At 42.7% G+C, this 26,856-nt stretch overlaps 5 protein-coding genes across 9 annotated transcripts; 2 read left to right on the forward strand and 3 right to left on the reverse strand.

Moving 5' to 3' along the window:
• Nucleotides 1-815: 815 nt before the first annotated feature.
• camk2n1a (calcium/calmodulin dependent protein kinase II inhibitor 1a) lies at nt 816-3,664 on the reverse strand. Its single transcript, XM_084024457.1, has 2 exons — nt 3,027-3,664; nt 816-2,105 (listed from the first exon to the last, which is right to left on the reverse strand). Exons 1-2 carry the CDS (start codon nt 3,193-3,195, stop codon nt 2,032-2,034), a joined length of 243 nt encoding a protein of 80 aa, XP_083880583.1. The 5' UTR covers nt 3,196-3,664; the 3' UTR covers nt 816-2,031.
• A 1,779-nt stretch (nt 3,665-5,443) lies between these two features.
• On the reverse strand, nt 5,444-10,580 carry LOC311021970 (trypsin). Of its 5 annotated transcripts, none has more exons than XM_084022929.1 (6): nt 10,494-10,580; nt 10,238-10,410; nt 9,346-9,469; nt 8,131-8,191; nt 7,020-7,286; nt 5,444-5,913 (listed from the first exon to the last, which is right to left on the reverse strand). In XM_084022929.1, the coding sequence occupies exons 2-6, from the start codon at nt 10,290-10,292 to the stop codon at nt 5,743-5,745; spliced, it is 678 nt and encodes a 225-aa protein (XP_083879055.1). In that variant the 5' UTR covers nt 10,293-10,410; nt 10,494-10,580; the 3' UTR covers nt 5,444-5,742. The 5 variants fall into 5 exon arrangements, with proteins under 5 accessions (XP_083879055.1, XP_083879053.1, XP_083879054.1 ...); XM_084022927.1 differs by having other exon boundaries at nt 8,131-8,272; XM_084022928.1 differs by having other exon boundaries at nt 9,310-9,469.
• A 1,937-nt stretch (nt 10,581-12,517) lies between these two features.
• LOC311024880 (trypsin-3-like) lies at nt 12,518-15,394 on the forward strand. Its single transcript, XM_084027455.1, has 6 exons — nt 12,518-12,598; nt 13,042-13,110; nt 13,264-13,414; nt 13,621-13,762; nt 14,054-14,311; nt 15,101-15,394. Exons 2-6 carry the CDS (start codon nt 13,050-13,052, stop codon nt 15,248-15,250), a joined length of 762 nt encoding a protein of 253 aa, XP_083883581.1. The 5' UTR covers nt 12,518-12,598; nt 13,042-13,049; the 3' UTR covers nt 15,251-15,394.
• A 516-nt stretch (nt 15,395-15,910) lies between these two features.
• Nucleotides 15,911-18,274, forward strand: cdab (cytidine deaminase b). The gene is made up of 4 exons (XM_084037886.1): nt 15,911-16,153; nt 17,286-17,397; nt 17,702-17,759; nt 17,913-18,274. The coding sequence occupies exons 1-4, from the start codon at nt 15,967-15,969 to the stop codon at nt 18,051-18,053; spliced, it is 498 nt and encodes a 165-aa protein (XP_083894012.1). The 5' UTR covers nt 15,911-15,966; the 3' UTR covers nt 18,054-18,274.
• A 142-nt stretch (nt 18,275-18,416) lies between these two features.
• Nucleotides 18,417-26,598, reverse strand: LOC311031540 (dnaJ homolog subfamily C member 16-like). The gene is made up of 15 exons (XM_084037873.1): nt 26,189-26,598; nt 25,914-25,980; nt 25,591-25,736; nt 24,492-24,667; nt 23,151-23,335; nt 22,935-23,039; nt 22,377-22,535; nt 22,104-22,234; nt 21,804-21,981; nt 21,542-21,724; nt 21,370-21,446; nt 21,078-21,158; nt 20,894-20,983; nt 20,466-20,636; nt 18,417-20,137 (listed from the first exon to the last, which is right to left on the reverse strand). The coding sequence occupies exons 1-15, from the start codon at nt 26,374-26,376 to the stop codon at nt 19,648-19,650; spliced, it is 2,427 nt and encodes an 808-aa protein (XP_083893999.1). The 5' UTR covers nt 26,377-26,598; the 3' UTR covers nt 18,417-19,647.
• Nucleotides 26,599-26,856: the final 258 nt, after the last annotated feature.

Below are 26,856 nucleotides of genomic sequence, written 5' to 3' on the forward strand. Positions count from 1 at the left end.
GCAGCCCCTTTCATGTCTATCAAGACTGGGGAGGGAGAGAGACTATATATATTTTAGTCTCGCCTGCAGTTGGAGCTGAATCAGATGCGTGTGTGTGTGCACGACTGCTGCATGTATGCGTTCCCAGCACGGATCTGCTGTACGTTGACAGAGGCTCGTCACACAACATGAATCATTTAGTCACCAAAGCAGAGTTGGAAATGTCACATCTCATCAGTGTTCCTCATGCTTCGGTGCCGCTGCACCATTTACATCTCTGGCAACGGAGTTAAAGAGAGGACTTGATTAAAGAGAGGAGCTGAGATTTGAGATGCAAACAGACATTTATTGCATTGGAGAGCAGTGGTGTACATTTTTTTTTCTCCCCCCCCCCACAGAATCATTTGCAATACTGTACTTTCTGAGATCACGGTCTGCTGCGCAGCGGTCCGAGCCCAGAGTCGCAAATCTCCTTTAGACAAATCAGTGTGGATTTCGAATTCTTGATGGGTTTTACTTGTTCCTCGTTATTCCCAGTTTCTGTCTCCTCCCATCTCTGGTCTCTCCAAAGAATAGGATGCTACTTTCTCACAGTGGAAAATGATGACTTGACCTTCCTTGGCAGCCAGATAGGCAATCCAATAAACAACAGGGGAAACGGTACAAGGAACAAGTCCAAAAGTCAGCCGAGCTATTTGCTAGTGTCTTCATCTTTCCGATACAAAACTAGATTATGTGTTTTTGCTACAGTTTTTTAAAACAGTTTAAAAAACAAAAGAAAGCAACATCAAGTACATAATTTCCTTAAACCACAATCAACACTAAACAGTAAATAGTACTTTGTCATAATCTTTATTACAAGATATTAGGCCACTGTACAAATCAGTGTGAATTGTACAGTACAACGCAGAATTAAGACTGTTTCTCGAGGTTTGTCATTCAAAGCTGTATACGAGGTGCTTCAAGAATACACAAGAGTTTCAGAACTTCTGCCGTGCATGCATGATTTCATATTTGCCATGCATGAGTTGGTATCTCAGTGTTTTAAGAAAGAGCCCTAAAAATTGGCGACCCACCAAAACAACTGAATTATATGAGTAAAATGTATAAAGCACAAAAATAAAAAGAACAAGTTGTCTGGTACAGTATTTATCCCTCATGAGATTTGGCACACACGATAATGCACAATGCAATATAAATAGTTTATCAATAGGGCGTGTACAGTCAAGTTACAGTATCAACCAATCCAGGTGAAAGCCTGGGAAGCTTACAAACAGGTGGGAGGTACACTGTATATAAATGACTCATTAGCTGCAAAGTATGGTAACAAAAAACACTCAGGCAACATCGAGAATTATTAAGTGAAAAAGAACAAAAAATGTCAATCCCATTCACTCAAAGTTTCCTCAACATACAAAAGAACACTCCCTCTGGCCTTAGGTCACTGCAAAAGACAAATTCCAAAGGATCAATAAATAAAGTCTTCAACACAGAGAACAAACCAGTTTCCCACTTTGTGCAAGAAAATATGGGCTACCCTTTCCATATTTACAAAACTCTGTTACTCACCCTCAATCAAAATGAAGAGCAGAAAGAATGGTACCATAGGTTTTATTGATTTATTTATATATAGATAGATAGATAGAAGTGTGTGCTTTAGTTTTTATATTAGATTTCTGTATCCTGTCCCTGATTTCTGCATTTCGACAGCATTGCCTCCTTCCTCCACCTCGTTCCCCCCCTCTTGTTGTCTTCTCCTGCTTCTGAATTTATGGCAAAACCCCGTAATCGAGGGTGTATTTGTGTGTGTGTGTGTTAGATCGGGGGGAGGGGGGGTCCACCTGGGGGTCTCCATCGCTCCCATCTCCTGCCCCTGTCAGTACGTTTCACCCGGGTGGCCATGGCTGACTGGGAAAGGAGGGCGTGGAAGTGCTGCTTGCTGCCACATGAGAGAAAGTGCTTATATACAGTGTCTTTGGATTAAAACTGGTAAATATCGCCATAAAAAATTCCAAGAGTGTCTTTTAGGGGGGGTTGTTTGCGCCGAACGCTTTAAGCTTCTGCCGGGGTTTTCTCTGTTCCATTTTTCAGCGCTTCGTCGTCGCCATTCTCATCCTCAATCACAACTGTGGATGACAGGGGAGAGAGTTAATGAGGGAGGCTCATCTTGGTGTGGCGTCTCCGGAAAAAAAAAAAAAAAAAAACTCACCACAGACTGACAGAAGGGCATTAAAGCACAGAAACCATTAGCACTGTGCTGTGTGAGCAGAAGTGGTGTGTGTGTGTGCATGCGTGAGAGACCATGGGCATGACCGTGTGTGTGTGTGTGTGTGTGTGCGTGCTGCACATTTGTGAACGTGCATGTCTGCGCTTGTTCTTGCTGTGCACCTACAGATGGGATTCCTACATGTCTGCCCGTGTGCCATGTTGGTCCATGTAGTTTCTGTGGACTACTGCATGTGCAGCTGTGTGTTCGGCCCCCTTTGCATGCATGTGCCACCACAAGAGAGCCTCAATTTTCAAGGACCATCTCATGGCTTTCATCAGGAATTCAGGACACACAGAAGCCAACGTAGAACACTGCCTAAATGTATCGTGCAAACACGCACACGCACGCGCGCGCGCACACACACACACACACACACACACACACACACACACACACACACACACACACACACACACACACATCATAATTGCAAAACCATAGAAATCTGATCATCATTCCAACCAATCATTGGGGAGGGGACATTCAAGCACAACTCTGTTGAGCAGCATTCAGGAGGCATTTAACAGCACGCACTGCGCATCCAACTTGTGTTGCAATGCGAATAGAATATTAAAAAAACACCATACATCCCACACGCATGCAAACACAAAGGTGTCTCTGATGTATATGTGCGCCATACTGAAGACCACATCAAGGCGAAGGTGTCGCCTTTGTGGGCTTCACAGGGAAGCCATCCTTAATTACGGTCCATTGGTAACCTACGTGCGCATTCAACACATCGCCACACAGACAGAAAACGCCTCAATTATATAATTACCCCGTTTGCTCCTGCCTATTTGTCCGAGTTTCGGCGGACGTTTGTTCTGCGATCCGTTGAAGAAGTTGTTGGTGTCTTGAAGACGACAGGTGAAGGAAAGGTGTCCCTCGTCGCCCTCATTTCCATAATGACTCATTTTCTCTTCGTTGAAAGGCAGCACTTCCGACATCTCCAAATGCGTCTTTATCACCAAGGCGCACAAACTGAAATGTATAGCTCGTCGCCAAGCTTCAACGCGGTCGTCTATAACAAACAAAAGGGGGGGGGGGGGGGGGAGAAAAACAATGCTATCTGCCGACACGATCTAGCCCTTTCTGTTTACCCCCGAAGACACGTGTCTGTCTCCGTGGGCACGCAACAGAAATAACAGTACAAATGTCCTCAGTTTCCTCGCTCGTGGAGCTTCGGCAACATTATTCAAAAAAAATGTCCAGATGGTTGTTTTTTTCCCTTCCCTTTTTCTTTGTTTCTTTCCTCTGCGCGTATTGCTGTTTTGGAAATGGAGGCGCACGTACAACAGAGCCGTGGCGCGCCCGCTGGTTTCGAGCGGCTGAAGCCTTCGCACGGAAAATCTGAGGAAGAAATGCAAATTGAGGAGCGATGCAAAACCCGGATCCCGGGGAGACCTGGGCGAGGGAGCGTGTACGGGGGGTTTTCTGGTGCAGCCCAGAGAAGCTTCCAGTCGGAGTCGTGGCGTGCCGACGCTCCACTCTCCGGGATCGAGATGCAATCAAACAAATGGCGACTTTATATATATTCGGAGATGGCACAATGCATGTGAACCCGGTGCAGGTGCAGGAAGAACACGTCGTTTACGTGTCACCACACGACAAGTTAAGAGTTGTCACGTCTCCAGACCTCTATTACAGTTTTACACATTTGGCGATTTATTTGAGCATAACGTATTGGCTTTTTCCCACCAGACGTCACCGGAGGATGGCAGTGTTTTAAAGGCTGAGATGTGACTTTTGGCCCTATGGCGCACTTCCAGATGAATGCGAGGGGCCTGCGCTGTTTTCACCACAGTTTCTAGAGAATAAAGGCTCCTAGGGGGTTGGATATATAGATATATGTTGAAGATGGGTAACAATCTAATCAATCCATATTCTGGATTTGATGATATTTTTTGTATTACTGGGTTTACTCAGTAGATCCAGATTAATTTGACATGTTAATAGCTTCTTTTTTAAATTCAAGTGATAGGTATAACTACATAAACTCCACTATTCCAAAAATTGACCTCCCACACTGTCTTTTAGAAGATGATGATTCATGATAAAAAAACATATTGAAAATGTCCACAAAGATCCAGTCTGAGAAGGTGTTTTGTTCTGACAATGGGTGTAACGTTAGGAGATCAGAGGGCGCTCCGAAAACTGGTTTGCTTTGTGAAGTGAAGCCTCCTGGGTTTGTCTTTAGGTTGAACCGTCTGCAGTGTTTACATGAATCTGTCGTCCAGGAACAGCAGCACAAAGATATCTCATAAATCGGATACGGGTATTACGTCCTGACACGGGCTATTCTTTCTCAAGAGGAATTTAACCAAATATCATTGCGCAGACAATGAAATGGAAGGCGATATCAGAGCCTGCAGCATGGCTCTGATATGCCGTCGACTATTCATAGAGGAGGTGCATTCATGGCACACCCACTCCCTGGACTTTCAGAAATCATGCTTATAGCAAAGGCTCACCTTTTCTATCAGAACATCTTCATAACAACTTGTTCAGTTTCACGACATTATATTGTAAATTGCCTTCCATATTGATTGTTTTAATTTGATATAATAAGGGCTATAGAGGCGCTGGTCACAACGCAATGCAATTCAAGCAAAACCCACAAACATGTTACCATCACAACATCCCAATGTGGTTGACTTTTTTTTAAATAAGATGTACTGAAGAAAAAGCGGTGAATAGTAACAAAGTCTGTGTAATCACACCAAATCAAGTAAGCAGCAAAGCCCCTCAGTGTATCTAAATGAGCAACACTGCAAGCGTGTGGGATTTTTCTTTCAATTATTATAATGTATGCACTCGCATCATGCTTCAGCTGCTTTTAAGCACCTGAAAAATGTGTTTCCAATCTTAAAGAGGAGCTAAACCCTCAAGTCACTTTCAGCTGAAACCAATATTGTATTTTTGTTTTCATAAAAATCACAGATATGCATTAGCAACCTCTTCCTTTTTACCCTGTTTTCACTGCAGAATCATCCAATCCAACGCATTGTAGAGTCTTCTGTCTGCTTCTCTCTGTTTTAAATACACAAATAACTCCACAATGTTCATCAGATTCTCATTCAAATGATGCTAAACCCTGAGTTTAGCATTGAGGTTTGTGACATCACCTTTTCCAACCGGAGCCCCGCCCTCTTCAAACCAGTGCTTAAAGCACAGACAAAACACAACTCACTCTGCACAAATTAGAATATTTATTGCCTTAAAATAGCATATTTTACAAGTTATGAACTTGACATCACTGGATTACATGACTTATAAAGTGCCCACTGTAGTTCCTAGAAATTACTGTCCAGCTACAGATAATAAGAGAATAAAAGATGCATAACCATTATATTGGTTATTGAAAACTACCATTATAATCAGAACAGTGGTTTAGAGGAAGCTCTTCATATTTTGCACCACTTTTGGTCCAAGCCAGCACTAACATTTTCAGGCATAAACGGCGACTTCTCGTGTTCTCTGTTCCGTTTTCTTCATCAGTATGTACCACAGCGTAGATATGGCCCATAGATGGTTTGGTCTATCCACCGGCGGAATTTGGACACGGCTGTGTAGACTCCTGGAAACTTAGGATCACCACAGCCGTTGCCCCAGGAGACCATGCCGTAGACACCCCCCCTACACACCAGCGGCCCGCCGGAGTCTCCCTGGAGGAACAAGACAACACCCTCCATCAGTTATCACATCACATGAAAAAACGAATGATTGGCGTTTCTCAGTTTACTATGAAGCCATTTTTAATGTCCTTGGTGGAGTTACACTAAATAACACTAAAGTCTGAGCAAGCAAGGCATTTAAGATGATGGTCTAACAGAGGTGAACATCCTGTTCCCACAATAGACCTAAAATAAACCCACTATACCTCAGAAAACTATATTTCACATGCGAAGCACAGAATATTTTATGTATTCATCATGTGAATTTCTTTATCACATGTGAAATGCCCAAACACAAATGCAGCATTACATTAATTGTTTTACATGCGACAGGTATTAACATGTGCCTGCATGTGAGTTCATCTCATGCTAAAGATGCCCCACAAATGTGATAAATTTGCGTGTGCCATTTGGACGTTTTTTTTATAATATGAGACATTAAAGAAACAAATCTGTCTTCTCACAGGAATGAAGGGTTTATCAAATCATAAACTATTCCTGTCACTTGGAAATGCCAACGCGCAAAGTTGCCTACCACAGGGATAAATATAGCGCTTTTTAATTAGTCATTCAGCTCTTTACCTAAGGCAAAATATAGCCTACTGGTATATGACACATTGCATTTCATGTAATTTTCTTTTCACATCAAAGGTTGGGGCCGCAGTTCTTTCATTATACCAAAAACCAAATCAGAGCACGCTGTTGTCTGCACTTTAAAATGACAGCATGGTTTTCAGTGCTGCTGTTATGTAAGAGTTGTTTTTCCTTCACCTCTGTAACTTTCATAACTTAATAAAAGCTTGTAGCTGAATCAACACTGACATAATGAACTGTATATCCTTAACTGTCACCCAGTTAAGTTTCCCAACACTGTGTTATTGTTTCGCTCTGATGTGAAAAAAAGGATGACCCTGTGCTATTTGATATACACTGGGAACTAAGGGCGTCACGTTGGGGGATTTATTATTTAGAAATTGATTTAATCGCTCTTCAATTATCAAATGGTCACACTAGAGCAGATTGTGCAGCCACTGGTGTGCTACAGCCACTCACCTTACAGCTGAAACTGTTTAAGCCACCAATGAAAGACGATGTACCTTGCATGCATCTCTCCCTCCGGTCCTGTAGCCAGCACAGATCATGTTTGCTGTGATGTTTCCGTTGAAGGACTCGCTGCCGTTACACCTGGCGGTTGAAACAATGGGCACTGTGACCGTCCTCAGAGTGAAGAGGGCCTGGCCTCCACCCAGACTGTTGTAGCCCCATCCAGACACCTGACACACCAAGCCTTCCACCACTCCCGTCCCCTGCCTGGGGAGAGGCGCCAGAGACACGAACCTGTTCAGCACCATGGGGGCCCGCAACTGCTTCCAATCAGAGTTAAGTGAAGGAGAAAAGACTTCATTCGTCAAACATCATCAAAATACACATTGATCATTTCAACTTTTTATTAAAAATGAATCAATGGCGGAAGAGTTTATAGTGATTAAACCAACAACAAAAAATATCATCCCCTGCATGACCTTTATTGTAATTTCGTATGGTTTTAGATTTGGCCCAAAAACCCTCATTTTAATATTATTTCTCCACTAAACCCTCCGTATCTGCCCAACAACAAACAGCAGGCAGACAAAGTTAACGAGTTGCTGGCGAGGAAAGTGATGAAGAGTGATTATGTTGCTCTGTCTGTGTCTGCCGGGCCTTTAAAACGGTTCGCTAATTACTCGACAACCATGTCAACTTCAAGTTGTTCTATGTGGCCAAAAATAGCAATGCAACTTTAAATTTGAAAGGGAATCAACATAAGACATGGTCTCATTGATTTAGAAAAACAGAGACTTAAAAATGTCTTTGTAGAGCATACAATATATTTAACCTGTATTTCAATACATTGCTTTCCCTACTTTGTCACAAAGAATACAAGATTTCATGGTCTTTTGGTGACATTTGGCGTCATGTAGATAACATACAGGGTGTGGTGGACTCTTTAATTAAAAAGTAAACAAAATGAATATAATTGTGTGAAAATATACTATTAATTTAGAATACATTATTAAGATATGAATGTCTTTTATGGTTAAAAGTTCAGTGAAATATTTAAACAAAGCACAAAAAGACGAACTATCAATGACAAAATCTGTCCAAATGTATCTACATCCCATATTACATATAACCATTGCTGTGTGGCTAACAGTTTTTGCAGTATACCTTAATGAGCATGATGTCAGCATTGTTGGTGCTCCCGTTGTAGAGGGGATGGGTTACCAGCCTGCGGGGTTTAGCGTACTGCTCAGTACCCTCAAAGGTATTTACAATGTAGTCGCCCGCCACTATCATCATATGCTCTGCCCTAAAACACAGGGCATTTCCATTTCACATCACATTAACCAACATATGAAGCACTAAGTAGCCCACGACCTTGAGATTTGATCATTCAGAGTAGAAATCAGCGACATCAACATCATAAATTGGAGCTGTTATGATCGTGATTTATTAGCCTACCATAGTGATATGTAACGACATGCATGACGAATCTAACCAGGATTCAAAGTCAGTCACGCAAATGAAGCCAGAAGTGTTTGTCTGTGAGGGAACAATGGCTTACTGTGTGCAGGCAGGGCCAGGATCCAGACAAAATCACACACACACACACTGTACACACACACACACACACACTGTACACACACACACACACACACACACACACACACACACACTGTACACACACTGATGATGCGCCAAGGTCAGCATCTAAGTGCTGTTTGACTGCCTACTGGCCTGTATACGGGTTTACTTTGCGTCACGACCACTTTGCATCGTTTCGACGTCACCTAGCAGAATGGATGTTTGCTTTTAGGCATCTGTTGAGACCATCTGCTCACGGAGTAAAACCATGCCAAGTGAGCTTCTCCACACTGACTTCCGTGGAGACCACTGAGAGAACGCCAGCAGAATGTCACTGCCTGTTTACGTGTTTCAGCGACAATTGTATCTTTACCTTGAGGAAAGTTCAGACAAGGTCAGATTTTAGATTTACGAGGGGAGTCGTATGTAAAGATAATCCATGCATGGGGGAGAAAAACAGCCTTGATTGTTGTTTGATGCTCCTTCCTTTAACTAACCAGTTAGGCTAGAACGGTAATCGTCCACAGCCATGCTAACAGCTATGACGCTAGCAGCAAACCGCTGTTTGTACGGCAAGAGAAAAATGCCTGCTAACACAGCAAAAAAAAAAGAGTTTAAACAGAAAGAAGCATGTTATCTTCCCAACGTAGAGATCACGACAATAAGGTTTTGTGATTTAACAATAACAACAAAAAGGATCAACTTTTCAGTTTATTCATGACAGCTATGTTGTAGGCTACTATGAACTATGAACATTCTCACCCGATGTTACAGTGCGCCGCTGTAAGCACCCAGTACCTGTGAACCAGTGATCCACCACAGAAGTGTTGGCCCCTGGTGCTCTGCAGCGACACGATGTATTTGATGGAGTTTGGTGCAGCGGTGTGACCACCTACTATACGGCCCTGCGTGAGCACACGGCCTGTATGGAAAACAAAGCACAAAGGCGTAAAAAAGGCGCCGTGGCAGATGAACTTAGAGGGGTTTCATATTACTGTTGATTCTTGGGGATGTTTTTGCCTCTCATCAGAAAAGCCTCCTGACAACTGTTGAATGTCATTCCAAGTCAATGCTTCCCAAAGCGGATGGAGAGACCGTATTCCCAAAACATACTTTCCCCTACTTATGTAGAAACATGGCAACTCCCCAGGTGTGGATTTCAGTCATGCTTAAAGAGTCCATCTACAGAAACATGGAGAGTCATCAGAGACAAAGAAAGCCCTCCTAACCCCCCCTACAAGCCCATTGACCCGACCTAACAATTAGTGGTTTTCTGTCACCTGGGAGGCCACTGTATAATGAAAGTAATCCAATATAACCTGACCTTCTAGGTGCCACCTCCTCGTTCTGGGCTCTGACATTAGAGTGGGGGGTCTCCCTGTCTGCCTTATGCAACAGTTCAACTGTACATCGGCTTTAGGCTAAGTAGGAGACATGTCGGGAGTGGTAAAGAATATTTCCTTTTAAATATAGATGAAAATAACATTATGTAAACATTTTGGAGGAACCCTGTTCCCAGTGTCAAATCCAGGAAGTCTTTGCTCCAAGCCAATCTTCTCATCCAACTAGTATTCTTTTAGAAAATGGGTTTAACACTTGGACACCCTCTCAGCATTAATTGAATGAAAAGCAACAGCAGCAACAGAATCCAATATCAAAACAGAAAAAAAAAAATCAAACATGTACTCACCGCGGACCACCATGAGGTCCAGTAGCACACAACATAGACACGCGAGCAGGCTCATGGTAGCTGTGGCGGTTTTAGGACGTTATCCAACACTATAACAGCAGCTGAACCAATGCAGCCAGGAAACCGGCGTCCGCTTCAGTGTGCCCGGCCCAGCACTGAGCATCCAGTCCTTTCTGGAAACAGTAGGAGTCAGTCACATCACACCTTTAGCCTCAAGTTTCCTCTGGAAAAATACGTTTTTGATTTCATCCCTCACCATGACATGCAGCACCAGGATCCAACACTGCAGCATTGATTGAAAAGGAAAGAAAGCAACAAAGTTCACCTTCAAAAGCTGCCTGGCACACCCCCCCCACCCACCTTTCCTCGCACCGTCCCGGCACCATCTCAACTCTTTCTCCTGACCCTCCAGACTTGTCGAAAGGCCTTATGTTGTTGCCATGGAAACACAGGGTACTGTGCCTAGTGGGTTCATCTATACTGTATCAGCAAGCTCTGTCTGTGTCATCATCCTGCTTATCCGTGCTGAAATGTTTCAATAGCCCACTGTGTGTGTGCGTGTGTGTGTGTGTGTGTGTGTGGGTGGCTTTGTTTTGTAGCTGTGGGGAGTTTCATATCTGAATCAAGGAGACACAGAGGTATTCTACGCAGCCGAGACGCACAAGTGTTCCTCTGTATGAAGTATGAATCATCATGTCTGCAATGATAATAACTCATTATCGTCAGCCTGATCGCCATCACTATTATCATCAGCAGAAGCAGCCTTCTGGCAAGTCAGCATCATCCACAGCATGGGAGGAGAATCTCGCCTGACCTCCTCATGTCCCACATTTAGAGCGAGCTAAATAATTGATGCTTCACCCAGTAGAATGGGAGAGACGGCTTTGTGTGGCCTCCCGCTGTCAGGTGTTTCCTGGACCGACACTCGCCCGAACTCAGGCAATCACCTTCAAACATCAGCTTCTATTATACATTTCTATACAGACAGAGCAAACCATCAGATTTATACAGAGGTAACTATGTCCTTAACAAGCGTTCAAGAGTTCTAAAATACTACAGTAAACATGGAAAAAATGTTTTGTTTTCTCAATTTGGGTAAATTGGCCCTTTAAATACACAGTATTATTAGTTGGATGAGTACAAACTTTCACAAAATTAAGATGTTGCAACTTTTGCAACTATATTTTAGTGTAGCTTTATTATTAAAAACAATGTAAATCTATAGTTTCAACTGGATTTGTCACTGAACAAATAAAGACATTACCGGCCTTCAACACAAAAAGCCTGGATGTGGCAAACAAGTGTCACATGTCAGATGTCTACATATCAGCAACACATGCTCCTTTCAGACTCACTACTCACATGTCTATACGGCACATCCCGTTTTGTTTGAGGCATCTACCACACACACACACACACACACACACACACACACACACACACACACACACACACACACACACACACACACACACACACACACAAAGGCGCTGTTTGTCATCTCAGCTTTTTTACCTGTGGGAGAGCAGAGCATGCTATCACCTTCCCCTGTCACAGCTGGAATGACACCTTGGGGAGTGTAGACTGTAGGGAGGCTATGAGTTACAAACCATACGCCCCTGTGTGTGGGAACTAAGAGTGGAGAAACACATTGAAAATGACACTTGGGGAGATGGAAAGGGCCGAGAGAGGAGAGGACGGACGCTGCAGACAAGAGTTAAATCCCTGCTGGATCAGACTGTGGCACTGATTTGGCTTTCATTGTTTTATGTTGACCCTAAGTCGAAGACAAACAGGAGTACAAAAGGCTCAGTAACTGTAACTCTCAGCCCAATACCAGTAAACAGGGGTTTCTGAGGAAGTTTTTCCTCCTTCAAGCGTTATGTCACTCTACCTCTCAGGTTGAGAGTGAGGCTAATATATCATACTCAGACATCATTTGTCATGCCCTCTGCAACATCACTGGATACACCCACGACACGTCTGGTGGTTATATTCTAACGTTTCTCTGGCTGGTTGGGTTTCATCTCTGTGAAGCTTCACTTTGTCTCCACTACTGGACAATAGGCTGAATCTTTGAGAACAAAGGCTTTAGAAAGAGACGAAATGGAAGAGATGGCTGTTTGAAAAAAAAAAAAAAAAAAAATCATGTACTAGGTCACGCTCTTGGCTTTCCGTGTGTGCTTAGATATATGGCGGACAATGGCGCGGAACAATGAGAGTGATGGGCATGTTTCCAGTATAAAAGAGGCCTGAGAGTCCTCAAGCTTCACTGTACGTCGCGGTATGAGAGCAGCGTGTGAGAGTGTGTGTGCCACTGAGTGGATGCTAGGACTGTTTACTTACTTGATTCTCGATAAGGTGAGACGGCTTCGTATCATGTGTTACGTGTGTGATGTGTATTGTCGTTACTCAGCTGTGGGGCTGCGGCTTAAGCACCGGGCTGGAGTTGAATTAGTTAAAAATGAAACTTCATTTCTGACAATGCAGGGTAATTATCAAACGTAAAATGTTGAACAAAGATGTTCTTAGTTGTAGAAGTTTAAAGGCTGTAGGATCAAGAATCAATTCTGGACATTTGGGTTTTGGTATTGACTTGAACCTGCAGAACAAAACCCTCATGTACAGAAGTTTATGCTTTTGATCATTGTGGTTGGTAAAACAGGATACCTGAACAAAGTGCTGGTATTACTTTGTTAACATAGGCACACATATAGTTAAATAGAAAGTAGATGCAAAATGATTTACTGGACATTTTATGTTCATGGCTTGTGAACTGACCATCTTCTTTCTTCTTGGATTAGCTACTAAGATGAACTTGACTGCACCCTGTCACCTCTCATTGCTCCTTCTGCTTGTTGTCAACCTAACAGGTGAGACACGCTGTCTTCTTAACCTTTAACCCTTCAGTCACACAGGGATGACTTTATGTAACACGAAGTAAAACCTAAAAGCTACGAGCTTTTCTTCGAGAGCAGGATAAACCTATCTGTCCCTGTGTGTCTCATCAACTCCTCGGCTCTTAGGTTTGTACGGGACGAGAATCATCGGGGGTGTAGAGGTGCTTCCCTCCGACATCAAGTTTCAGGCCTCCATCCTGTTCATGAACTACCACGTCTGTGGAGGCACCCTCATCAATCGGCAGTGGGTGGTGACTGCCGCCCACTGCTGGAGGCCGTGAGTTACTGCAGTTTTACATCCAGGGGACCTACAGGGCCAGATTTAGTAAACGTCCATGCTGCACCTCGCATTCAAATGTCAAAGCTGTGTAGAACGAATATTTAATTGATTTACTTTGAAAAACTACACAACTTTGAAAGAAATGTTGTCTCATCTGTGACGTTGATGAACAAACACCAACACCTTCTGCTGTGCTCTTTTAGGAGTCACCTGATCAAAGTGGTCCTGGGTGAGCACCGCCTCGGCAAGGACGAGGGCACTGAGCAGGTGTTCAAGGTCTCCGTGGTCATCAGGCACTACCAGTACCAACACTGGTCATTTGACAACGATATCATGCTGCTTAAGGTAAGGGACTACTGTGCAATGTGACAAAGGGTTGTGTCTGTGGATTTCAAATAGATCCTGTGATTTAGGTTATTGATTGACACAGAGATGTGTCAAGTTAGTGAATGCTGACTCATTGCTTTGTATCACGTATTTGGGAATGTTTCAACAAAAATGAATTTCTAGTGCATTCATTTGGAAATGCAATAACCCTCTTTACTCACATTTGTATGCAAATAAAAAAAATGTACGCTCCCTTCAGAATGAGCTTTCTGTGGTCACTAAGTGAAGAATATGTTCTCTGTGGGTCAGCTGGACCGTCCAGCTGTCATCAACAACTGGGTCCAGCCGGTCTCTTTGCCAGATCCCAACTCACCGCCCTTGGCCGACCTTGCCCGGTGCACCGTCAGCGGCTGGGGTGTGACCTGGCTCAACAGCTACAGGCTGTCACCTGTCCTCAGGTCTGTGGACGTGGACATCTTTAACAACTGCCGGTACTACTACTACTTCAGGATCACAAACAACATGATCTGTGCCGGCTCGCTCTTCGGTGGAAAAGACTCCTGTCAGGTGAGGCATTACGTTTTGTTTTTACACGTATAGCAACTCATAATCAGTTACCTATGATGTAATAATGTAGGACAAAAAAATACTTGTGTTACGCTGGGCACAAGCACACTCAATAGCATGACTCAGCACACGATCCGGTAAGGTAAAACGGTCTTTACTGGCTGGAGTTTGGTACAGAGGAGATCAGTCAGTGAGGCAAACAAGGCAGACAAGGGTGAGGCAAGATCAATGTCAAAGGGAAAACAGGCAAGGTTCAAAAACAATGAGTAACTGTGTGGATGCATTTTTCTGTAAAAAAAAAAAAAGAATTGCAAACAAGATAATGTCTTTATTTAACATCTGCAGATTGACACACAACCAACGCCATAACATGTTCAAGGCTGGGAACGTTAAGTCTCCCTCTGTACCTGCATTTATGCTTTTTCTTAACAAGCTTCAAAGCCATATTACACAATAGTGTGTCTGACTCTTGTAGCCTTATAGGGCCCGAACCTCAAATAGGTCCCTTCAACTGTTTTTCCAAGTATTCAACACAGACACTGAAATAGACATCACTGATGTTGACGGACACCTGTTGTAAGTTAGCTGCTCGGGGTTGCCAAATCCATCCATCCCTCCTCCGCAGTCCAAATACGGTCATTTCCATTCACTGGGTGCAAAAAATCCAAGATGGCGGAAACAAAAACAAAGGAAACAAGCACACAAGCACAATTTTGGGGGGTAATGTACATCAAAACGTGTCGCATAACCTGAACACCAACTTTGAACTGTTTCCTTTTCCATCCTCAGGGTGATTCAGGTGGACCTCTCGTTTGTAACGGTAGATTTGAGGGCATTGTGTCCTGGGGCATCGGCTGTGCCTATGCTTACTACCCTGGAGTCTACACTAAGGTCAGAAACTACCTCGGATGGATCGACTGGGTCACCCAGAACAGCTGATGAGACTCTTAATAACAAACCCACCTAAGACAGGACTGTGATGAAGATTTGGATGGATCCTAATGGACCCTGAGGCCTTAATGGATATATTAGTTGTCTTTTATGCAGTACTTTTATACAGTACATGAACATATTTGCTGAAATAGATCATCTATAACAAACACCTATGTGTGAACACTGCTGAAAAATATTTTATTTTAAAAAGTCACTTTTTTTTACAACTTAGTGAACATCATCTGAGAGAGAGAGAGAGAGAACGGGTTATTATGAATTCAAAGTCTGACATATATTCCTACAACTAAATGCACTTTGTATTTTGTTCTTTTGTGTTTGTAGCGTTGTCCAGAAGTCACAGATTGTGCGGATCATGTCAGGTCATGTTGGTCTTTGAATGCTACATTTCTCCACTGAAATAGAAGCTGGAGTTAAAAATAAAGATATGTATTTTCTCAAACTGTCTCTCCACTGTTATTTGTCAACAATCACACCCTAATACACAATAGATAAGGAACAAAGGCAATTAGTAATTTTATTCATATATATGAATAATGGCAACAACAAAACGCCTCCCATTGCCTCATGACAGCGCATCGACATGCTCGCCAGTGATTGGCTGACTGCCCCCCTGCCCCCCTTCCCCCTTTCCCATTTAAAGCTGAGCTACCATCGACTCATTCACTGACTCAATAACAGAATTACAAACCCCGAGAGCAATCATGGACCAAGTAAAGTTGAGCAGGGCTGTGATGCATATTAAGGACTGTAGCTCCAGCCACTTGTCCCAGGAGACAGTCAAGAAGCTGATCCAACAGTCTCAGGAGGCGAAGCAGCAAGCCTACTGTCCTTACAGCAAATTCAGAGTGGGAGCCGCTCTCCTGACCTTAGACAACTGTGTGTTTACAGGTAAGATACACATGAAGCCTCTGATCATCTTTTGAGTATCAACTTTCTAAAACTAATCACGTTCTTTATCAGCAAGTAGACTTTAATGAATCAGCAAACGTTTCCCACATTGAGTCTTTTGATGCTACTGTTTGAGATCAAGTAACCAAATTCATTAAATGTACAAAGATTGATAATTTGCTTGATCAGTTTCATTTTGCTGCACTATGTTAGTGAGAACCTGACAACAGGCAGTCGTAAAGACTGGACTGACTGGTGAGGAAAGGTTGGATTTTATAATGTCTCCCTAAATGTATTATTTTCATAAGTGAATTTAAAATGAAATCTTTAAAAATTACTTAAGGAGCCAATGCACAAAGTTTGTGAGAGGGAATTTCCCACTGATCTGCATGGCAGCTAAGACAGAACTATGCTCTTACTCCTTGTACAATATGTATGATACTTATTTTGTTTCTTGTCTCCCTTATTGATCCTGTCATCCTGTTAATCCTATTTTATTATTAAGTCATTAATGTTTAATTGTAGGCACGTCTAGCACTTAAATATAAACTTAAACTTAAATATATATGAATATTTTTCCACTTGGCAATCCTTTTGTATCGATGGAACCTGTAAAGGTGTTGATGATGCCATGTTTGAATTGCACAAAAATAAAAATAAATCACGTCTCCCTAAAGCAGCTCCCCATTGAATCCTCACCAGGATGAGTCTTTATCATTCCAATCGATTGACAGTCACGTTTTTCAGGATCAGCAAATCTCAACCTTCCCATGAGTTGTGTTGACCTTTTGTCATTGTGTCACTTGCATCAACAGCACTGTACACACTGACGGGGATGTTATATGATTGTCAACAACGAGGCAAAGATGCAACTCTCTTGTTCATGCTGCTGGACCGAACAAAGCGAGTCACGTGTACCCGAGCGGGGGCAAATAGCATGGCAACCTGCTGAGTGCAATGACCTGTTGTATAACTGTTTGACCATGAGAAGAAGTAAATAGACAACCCCCATTTGATGGAAAACGCCTCCTTTAATGACTCCAGCTTGTTTGTTTTTCTCTCTTTTCTTGTTTTATTTTGCCGAAGCAAATGCACTAAAAATAAGTGATGACTGTCACTGTGTCCCTGATAGGTTGCAATGTGGAGAATGCATGTTACAATCTGGGTGTGTGTGCTGAAAGGAACGCTATATCAAAGGCAGTGTCCGAAGGCTACAGGAGTTTCAAAGCAATAGCAATTGCGAGGTAATGTTCACGTCTAATTTCAAGGCGGCGGCACCCGTCAAACCATTCCTGTATTACCAAAATGTCCCCATTATTCCCCATTATTTCACTAAAGTCTGTCTTATATAAAACTGTTGACCAACAAGTGTGGCAAGAAAACGTTGCATGTGAATATGTCGATCAGCATGCAAGCTTCTCTTTATGATGATAAGGCCTGTATGAGCCATGTCTTCAGTAGAAATACAAAGATTTATAGAGGTCTGTTTTCAACACGTTTCTCCAGATTTGTTGCTCAACTGAATTTGACCTTGCGTGTTCCCTGCAGTGACCTCAATGACCAGTTCATCTCCCCGTGTGGTGGCTGCAGGCAGTTCATAAGAGAGGTATAATCTCTGCTGGTTCTACTGGTGCAGTTTTTGATGATGTATTCTAATTTTTAAAAAAAACATTTTGTTGTCAGGACCACACAGACGAATCATTAACCAGGGTTGCTTTGACTACTTGCTGTGTTTCTTTTTATGTAATTTCCCTCACAGTTTGGAGCCGACTGGGCCGTCTACCTGTCAAAGCCTGACGGCTCGTACCTAAAGATGAGTGTGGATGAGCTGCTGCCCGTCTCCTTTGGCCCTGAAGAACTGTCCATGAAGAAAGTGTTCGACATTCCTAATGAGTACTGAGCATGAAACACACACAGACACAAGTGGTGCTTCTTTGAACCGCCATCAAATGCACAATGTATAATTCACATGTTGCTGAAAATGTATTCATGTTTATCAGGAGTTCAATGTATGGGAATATATTTGTACTTGTATTATCTGCTGAACGTCTTATATTTAAATTGACTTTATGTATACTGTAATATTATTATTATACTGGATTGATATATTATTATTGTTACATCAAGCTAATTGTCAGACTAGCTGGAAAAAGCATTGTGTCTTAATTAGCATTTCATGTTCGTATTTGCATTGAATGCTGTATTGTTGTCGATACAAATGTTACTTAGTTCTTAGTTTAAAGAAGGATGACAGAAAATGGCATATTGTATCCACACATTTTAATAAATAAACTGTTTTAAAAGTTTCTTTTTAATAATTTACACTTCATTTCTCACAGTAGGGTAAAGATACATATGGAGTTCAAAGGCTATTCAAGAAGAAAAAGATTACGAGTTACAGTGTACTGCAAATATTTGTTGAGCAGCAAATGATTCAATTACAGAGTTAAAGGAGGAGGGAGATGGGGGTGACGGTCTGCGTGTTCCATGCATTGAAATTTACAGTGGTTTCAGGGTGCAGATCTAACCAGGGCAAGTATATATGGTAGGATTTATCTTTTACCCTCGACTCAGACAATCAACGTAAAAAAAAAATTAAACCAGCCCCAAAGAATACAGCAAGTATAAAAACAAAAAGGCAGACTTCAACATTCCCCACTTATCCCAAATTATATTTAACTTCATCAGCAACTTGGCTGGGAGCATATTTAATGTTAAATCCCTAAACAAACAGCAGCAAGACATGGCAACTTGGTCTGAGCAGACAAATATCAGGAAGACTCCTGTTCAATCATTAACATAAAAAAAATGAAATAACAATGGTGTTATGCGACTAAGTTGCTTATTGATAGAGGGCTGTCAATTACTTCTAGCTCAAAGCAAATGTTCAAAAGCAAAGGCTCTTGGTGGTTCAAAGGACTTAAGAAGTGAAAAAGGTGCTTATTGTAAGCGCTGTAAGTGATTTTACCTAACTGTCTGAGACAAGAGTTAAAAAGAGAGGAAAACACAGAGAACAAGAGCTAATCTGTAACACCCACACCCACACACACAGACACACACACACAGCTAGCTACAGCTAACGTGTGTACCATGGCTGATGGAACGTTTGTGGGTCATAAACAGGGACGGAACACCACCTTCAACACAACCTGTGTGCGTGTGAAGATTGACTGTGTATGTGTGTGCTACAGTGTTGTTTTCTTATTTTCCCTCCTTTCCTGTACAGAAGACATGAAGCAGCACCATGCAGCACAGACTTAGCCTTTCCCTCCATTGCGCATTTTGAAGGTTTGTGGTGGCAAACTACTCTTAGCCATCCATTTCCATCTGCTTCGCACTATGAAACAGATGAAATGAGACCTTCTGTAAACAGTTTGCATCCTACCTCAGCGTAAGGGAACTTAAATAATGATGTAAAAACTGTGGTTCTGCAGTTTTCTTGCTAAAAGAACTTAATCAGGAGGCAATACTATCTGACCTTTCTCACTTGGACCTCAGCTCTCTGCGGAGGAGTTAGTGGATTCGCCGAGGGAGGGCCATGCGGGGACCTGTAATCTGGGTAGCGTGCCCTCCATTAGCCTCTCCATCCACAGTCCCAGTCTGTCAAGCTTGTGGTGGACTTCGATGCTGGTGGCCCTACTCGAGCCTCTCTTGGGTCCGACACCTTCCTCCCTGGAATGGGACCTGGATCGGGAGTGGGAGGTGGACCTGGACCTGGACCTGGACTTTCTCCTGCTGTCAGAGGAGAATGAGGTCTCGGACGAGGAGTCGTTGGGATCGTCCCCTGTGAAGACGGGTCTGAAGAGGCAAAAGTACTTCTTGTAGCCGTTGAGGGCCAGAACATGGCCGCTGTAGTCTGGAGACTCCTCGTCCACGTCTGAGTGGCCCTCGCTCTGCATAGCGGTAGAGGTCGAGTGTAGAAGCGAAGGCATCCAGTGGCGGTGCTTATCAGCGTTGAGAAAGGAGAAGTGGAGGGTCTGAGTCCTGCAGTTGGAGAAGGTTTAGGATAAAAAAATATGCAATCAGAAGTACATCATTTTTATATTATTCCATGATATATAGTTTATAAATAAGTACATTCCCACTGACAAAGGATTATCTTATCTTATATACCCGTCGTAAAAAAAGAAAGCAACTGCAACATCACTAAAGCAAGCAGACAAAAAAAAAACTACTGACTTTTGTTTTCTTAACCAGTTTTAGTGTTTAGTTATAGTCTGCATTCACAAGGCTAGTTCCTTTTTGGATATGAATACATACAACAGAATATATTAGAAACTTTAAACAGATGTCCTGCAGCGCTGAGACTTACCCAGAGAAAGAAAAAACCTCCTTGGCAAACTTCCTGAGCAAAGCATTCTTGGAGGTGTTGGTGAGCACCAGGACAACGTTGATGTGGCCGGGCCTCAGCTTCACCAGGTTGCTGATGTACGTGATGTCTGTCAGTTCTGTCACTTCCACAAAGTCCTTCTTAGGAGGTCGGCTGCATGGGCCAATGAGAACGATAGAGGGAGGGAACAGCAAAGGAGAGATTACTTTTATATGGATTATGTTCCTTATTTCTTTTTACAATCTGTTAGAAATAGAGCAGAATGATTACAACTACCAATAATTAACTTTTGTTGTCGTTCATATTGTGAGTAAAACAGGATGCCCATAAAAAAACAGACTTTCTACTGTGGATCGACTATCTGCTGTATTCTGTGTTCATCTTGTGTTCACTTCATTTCACTACATTACCTTGAAGTAGTGGCTCTACTCGATAGATCTTCCTCAGTTTGTGGCTGTTCTTTTGGCTTTGGTTTCCGGGGTGTGCTATCACCTGGCTCACTGAAAATGCAATACAAAAAAAATAAATCATCTACGATAACATAAACAGATGGTGAATAACATGTTTCTACTGTAGGTTAGATTTGTTTCTCACCTGAAAGCCTGAATGATGACAGTGCCAAAAAGAATGAAGAGAGCAGAGAAGATCAACGACAGGATGGGCATCATCTCTCGCCTCAAGGACAGAAAAATGTTATCATTAAAACACGTAGGAGAAAACGCAGAGCAACCAATCACACTCTCACAGTCTCCCTGTAACCTCTGCATACAGCAGTTGCATTTTTGAAGGGGTTACATCACAGCTACAATGTACCCACAGAGCCCCAGCAGGCAACACCTTGATGCAGAAGCATGACTCAGCTTCTGATCCAATCTAGCTGTCTTACCAGTTTGAGTAGAGAAGGTCGTCGTATATTTGAAGTATGTAATCATAGGCGACATTCATCCACTGAACAATAAAAATCTGGAGGTTGAAAATTAAAAAGAAAACGACATTATTAGTTAAATGTTTCACCCTCGGCAGCAAACCAAAATGAGTGTGTGTCTGCAGTGTCTTACCGGGGCCATCTCGTTGTTGAGTTCTGGAAGGGTAGCGTCTGAGCTCAGATAGGTGGGGTCTTTCTGAAGGAGCTCCAGCTGTTCGTGGAGGCGGTATTTGTCTTCTTCACTGCCGTTCCAGCCACCACTTACGGAGCGGTACATGACCTTGCCAGCTTGGCTCCGCCTCTCAAGAATCACCACCTGCCAGTGGTGTTGAAATGCAGTGAGTTGGAGGATGTACAACATGCTGTCATACACTGTATTTGTTTCTGCCACTGACCTGAGGTGAGAGTGTAGCCTGATTGTGGAGTAGCGCCTGACAGAGAGGCTGCTGCTGACGCTGGTAGACATACGCAAACCGCAGCACGTCTTTTCTGTTAACCGATGCGAAGTCCAGGAAAGCCTTATTTCCTGGAAGAAAGGCTGGGTCCTCCCCAGTGATTAGCAGCACACAGTACCTGCGGAAACCATTGCCAGTCAATTCACCAGCGGCAGCAGCCTACATACACAACATTACATCCGACAGTGACGACCGCTGTAATGCCTGTCCACCTATTCTAGTACAGGACCAAAGTCTTACTTCCTGCGTCGATGGAACTGCTTCACAGGGCACAGCTCATCAAAAAGCTGCTGGTTGACCAGCCGTGGCACCTGCAGGAACTTGTTGTTGGAGACAAACTCATCCATGATCTGTCGCTTCATCCCTCTGGCCTGAAAGAGAGTGGATTGCAGGGGGTGTGAAAGGGCATCAAGCAAGAAATGTATCAAGGGAGTTTTGCAAAATGACAAACATTATAAAAATATGTTGACTCCCGTTTAAAAACTTGGAGGGGTCGCTTCTTTATTTCCATACCTGGATGATGTCGACCGGCTTTTCTGTGTCCTCCTTAAACAGCAGCATGGTGGGGGCGTATGTGTTTATGTTGAACTGCCGCAGCAGCCGGGTGTTGTGCGTGTCACCCTGATCCACGTAGCCAAAACGCACATAGTCTCTGAAGGCAAACGCTGTTAACTGGAGAGTAGAGTGGGAAGATGAGAGCCTCAAAAATAAATACATTCAAATGAATGCAGGTGGTGTAAAACAGGTGTACATTTTATAAACAGAGACTGAAAGATGTTTGAATATAAACTCATAACTGTATACAGATATAATCAGATGGAACTGTGTTCCAATAATTAATAAATGATTCTCTCTCTGTGTAACAAAGGAGGAAATATTGATTTGTTAGACAAAGCTGTTCATACAGATGCCTCTTTAGTCTAATGTGTCTGCTCTCTTGTGCATTGGTGGAAAACCAGATCCCAGAATATGAACCAGCTTAAAGAGCCACACTGAACAGCTTTCTCTGTTTTCCACTATGACATTTAGTCGAATTAGTGCATTACTCGTGTGCAGAAATACATTGCTTACTTTATAGAGTAGAGGAACAACAGGGACTTGGTCAAACAAGAGAATGTTTGGCTTATTTTCCACCTGCCAGCTATCCAGAAAGGTCAGGTAGTTGTTATCTGTGATCTGGACAAACGATGGCAATTAGTTCAAAATGCATTTGTGCTAAATTAAGCAACGGCTCACCACAAGATACACAAATGTAATAGCAGTATATTGACATAGGGTTGTGTTTACCTTTTCTACCAGTTTGTGGGGCAGCAGGTCCTCAATGAACTGTCGCAGGTGCTCCCGTACTACAGCCTGGTGGAAGAACGTCACCCTGCCGTTCACCAGCCCAATGATGGAGGGAGCGCGGTGAGCTCCCAGCTGGTTGGCCAGGCGTCGCTCATAGCCCAGGTCCACAATGCCAATGCCAATACCTGTGTAGTAAAAATAAGACCGATGCAGTAGAGCAAAACGCAAGGGATCCTGTTTGTTTCAGATTCAGGGGTGAAACCTAAACCAAATTTCACATTATGTTATATGATTGATTTGGGATAATAATAGCAGTACAAGCAAACAGAGAGAACTGCCTTCATACGGACACTTCTGACAAACCGGTAACATAACTATGGGCTCATAGACATTTTTAGATTTTTTTTTTTATATTCAAACGAGTCTACAACAAATGTGGCTGAAAACGCAGCAATATTCCCGCAAAATCATTGGATGCTGCTCAAGTAGGAACTCAAATTTATTATATAGAATACATTAAACAGCTTTTTCTTTTTAGGCACTGAAGAATTAGTGTGGGACTGCCGAATGGACACGTTCATAAAAGATGCATGCATCTGTATTTAGTGCCTCACAGAATCCTGTGTTTCCATACCACCACAGTGACAGATTAAAACAAGCAACCCTGACTTTGAAATGACCATAAAGACACGTTTTCTTGTCTTGATTTTTAAACACTCTAATATGGGCGTATATTAGACAGTTTCCCATGAGAGATAGACATGGCATGCAATAGTCTTAGATGAACAATGGGTGAAGTGACAACAATGAAAAACCTCTGCGTGATAGCATTGAGGTCATGGAAGGTTTTGCTTTATATCAAGCAACACAGGAGGTAGCTGTATGCGAGCTAACTTTAGGCTACGGGTTTTTTAATATCTTCGAATCCAATTTCATCAATACTGAATAAGATTTCACTCGTTATTTTTTTTAAGTTAGTAACTCGACTTTAGAATTGAAATGAGCATTGGGTACATAAATAAAAAGGGATGTTTTCCAGGGCAGTCCACTTCTCTTTTACGGACTAAGAATGAGAAGTCTAAAGGATGCTGGGAACGGTACTTCTAATTCCTCCCTTGGCTTTAGTCTTCATTGGAGGAAACCAAGAACAACAAGTAAACCCTCATGAATAATTAATGAAATGGCACTCTGTAAAGCATCTTAACACGTGGAATTACATTTGTCCTAATGGCCTGCAACTGAGCAAACACCAACCTTACGTTATGATGCTTTTAGGAAAACCAACCCTTATCCCGAGAGTGTGTGGTGTGTGTTTGGGAAGTGTTGTGACAACAGACTTACCCAGCGGCTCCAGCTCCTGCACAGTCTCCTTCCAGACAGGCTCAATGTGGATGCACGCAAAGCACCACTCGGCGGTCACTTTGATTAGGTACGGCCTCTTGTAGCTGTCCGGGAGGACATCGCTGTTAAACTGTGCATGGTGAAGCAGGTACTTGCTGTCTGCAAAGTCCCTGGACCTGGAAGAGGGTCGGAAGCAACACAGTGAGGCTTTTTTGGGACAGCGCCCACAGAGGGCTGTCAGGACATGACCTGATTATTAACTCCAAATTGTTCAGTCATTGCTTAGTGCACCAGGCTGGGTAGACACAGAGATCATTCTCCCTTTTGTTTGTAAATTTTCACATAAAGTGCAACAATTGTTCTCCTTTTAGTCTCAAAATCTAAATGTATATATATTTATCTACATAGAGATTTTTTATTCTGAGCTGCAACTGACTCTACTGACTCAAATTCCAAGCATAGCTTAATGTGATGTCTTTAAATTACGTATTTTGTCTTTTACTAACATTTCAAATGCTATTCTATTCACAATGACATGAAATAGAAAGGCAAAGCATATCTTCACATATAAAAAGCTATAGCCAGTAAATGATTTGCATGTCATTATTCTGTCATCCATTATCTGGTGACGTATTTATCGGTTTAATTTACATAATGTTTTACTACATAACTTTATCATACAAGTTTGAGAAACAGGACTGAAGTAACTAATAACTACTCGCAACTAAAATGGGTGATACTTTTGTCTTTTTTATTATTGTCAATAACCAAAAGCAATCACAGGGAAGAGCCCAACCTACACCAATCCACTATGGACTGGACACAGCAGCATGCTGGGAAATAATATATTTAGGAAAACTGCTATGGAAATGTGAAGAAAGAATGTTTCCCCAAAAGAGACAGAAAGGGTTTTGCCCTTATCAAACAAGATTTTGGTCCAAAGCATACTGGTGCTTTTATTCTGAGTGTATTCTCAGAGGAGTGTTGACTGAACTCACGTACCAACAGTGTCTTCACAAGCATGCACCAGTGGGACAAGTTAAAGTGTAGCCAAACTAAACGACAACTAATTAAGTGAAGACAAAAACTGAACCTGTACCTGGGAAAATGGAAAAAGGACTCATCAAAGTAGAAGCTGTTGTGGAAGCCGCGGAAGCCTTGATGCTGTGACTGGCCAAAGGGCTGGTTGTCCTCCATCTGCCCATAGCGGTCAAAGTTGGACCTTCGTTCCTCATTAGACAGAATCTGTGTGTGTGAGAGGAAACGAAACGACCAGTGAGAGGAATGTGCTGCTCATGTTATACCTGCGGAGTGGCCCATGATTCAGAAAAGGGAAACAGAAAACATACAGGAAGGCATTGCTGGAGCTTGTGTGAAATAGAGTGACATCTGCACCCATGGTTGTGACACTTTTTCACTCACCTCGTATGACTTGGAGACCTTGATGAACATGTCCTCAGCTTTAGGGTCCTTGTTCTTGTCTGGATGCCTAAAAAAAAAAGAAAGCCCGTATATGACATGACTCACTTGTGGCTCATGCAGAGTTAAATGCACCCAGTTAGACACGCTTGTAATGGGTTAAGATAACAAGCACCAGTTCCTGGTGTCAAACGTACACCGTTGACTGATTGGGAGCGATCTGATAGCAGCCGAGATGTGCCGGCCTACCGTTAGGGGACTCCGTGTCGGTCACTCACCATTCTTTGGCAAGGTTCTTGTATGCCCTTTTGATTTCTGGTTGAGTCGCACTCCTGCTGACGCCCAGGATTTTGTAGGGGTCGTATTCGGAGGCCGCTCTCGCCAGCTGCGCACTCAAAATGAGCAGAAGAATAGCGAGCAAAGGTGGACATGTCCGAGGATGTCGGCGGATTCTCCTTAGCGTCATCGCCGCTGTCCCGAGTCCAACGCAAACCGTCAGTTAGCTACCGCCCGGTGAAGAAACGCTACGCAGCTGTTCTGTAACGGATAAATATGTCGAGCTAAGAGCTCACATGACACGGCCCGTTGGCTTCTTGAAAGTTAAGTTAATTACAGAAGACACTGACACTGGTATATTACTACGATGAGGCCATTATTTTTCTAGCTAATGCAATCCGCGAGCGTAATGCCCGCATTGAAACATTCGACTTCCGCTTGCATGTTTCAAAATAAAACCCCCCTATACTCTTTTTGAATGTCAAACTAAAATGTTATATTTTTTGACGATTATTTACAACTAAATTGCCACAACACATGTGTGTAACATTAAATATACGCACTGTTAAAATACAAACAATACGAGGCTAATTTAGGTGATGACATGACACATATATGGAAAATGTCTACGAGGCTACTTGTGCCAACAATTAATAATAATAATACATTT

The sequence above is a fragment of the Eutrigla gurnardus genome, assembly GCF_963514095.1.
Source record: "Eutrigla gurnardus genome assembly, chromosome: 2".
Classification (NCBI taxonomy): Eukaryota; Metazoa; Chordata; class Actinopteri; order Perciformes; family Triglidae; genus Eutrigla; species Eutrigla gurnardus.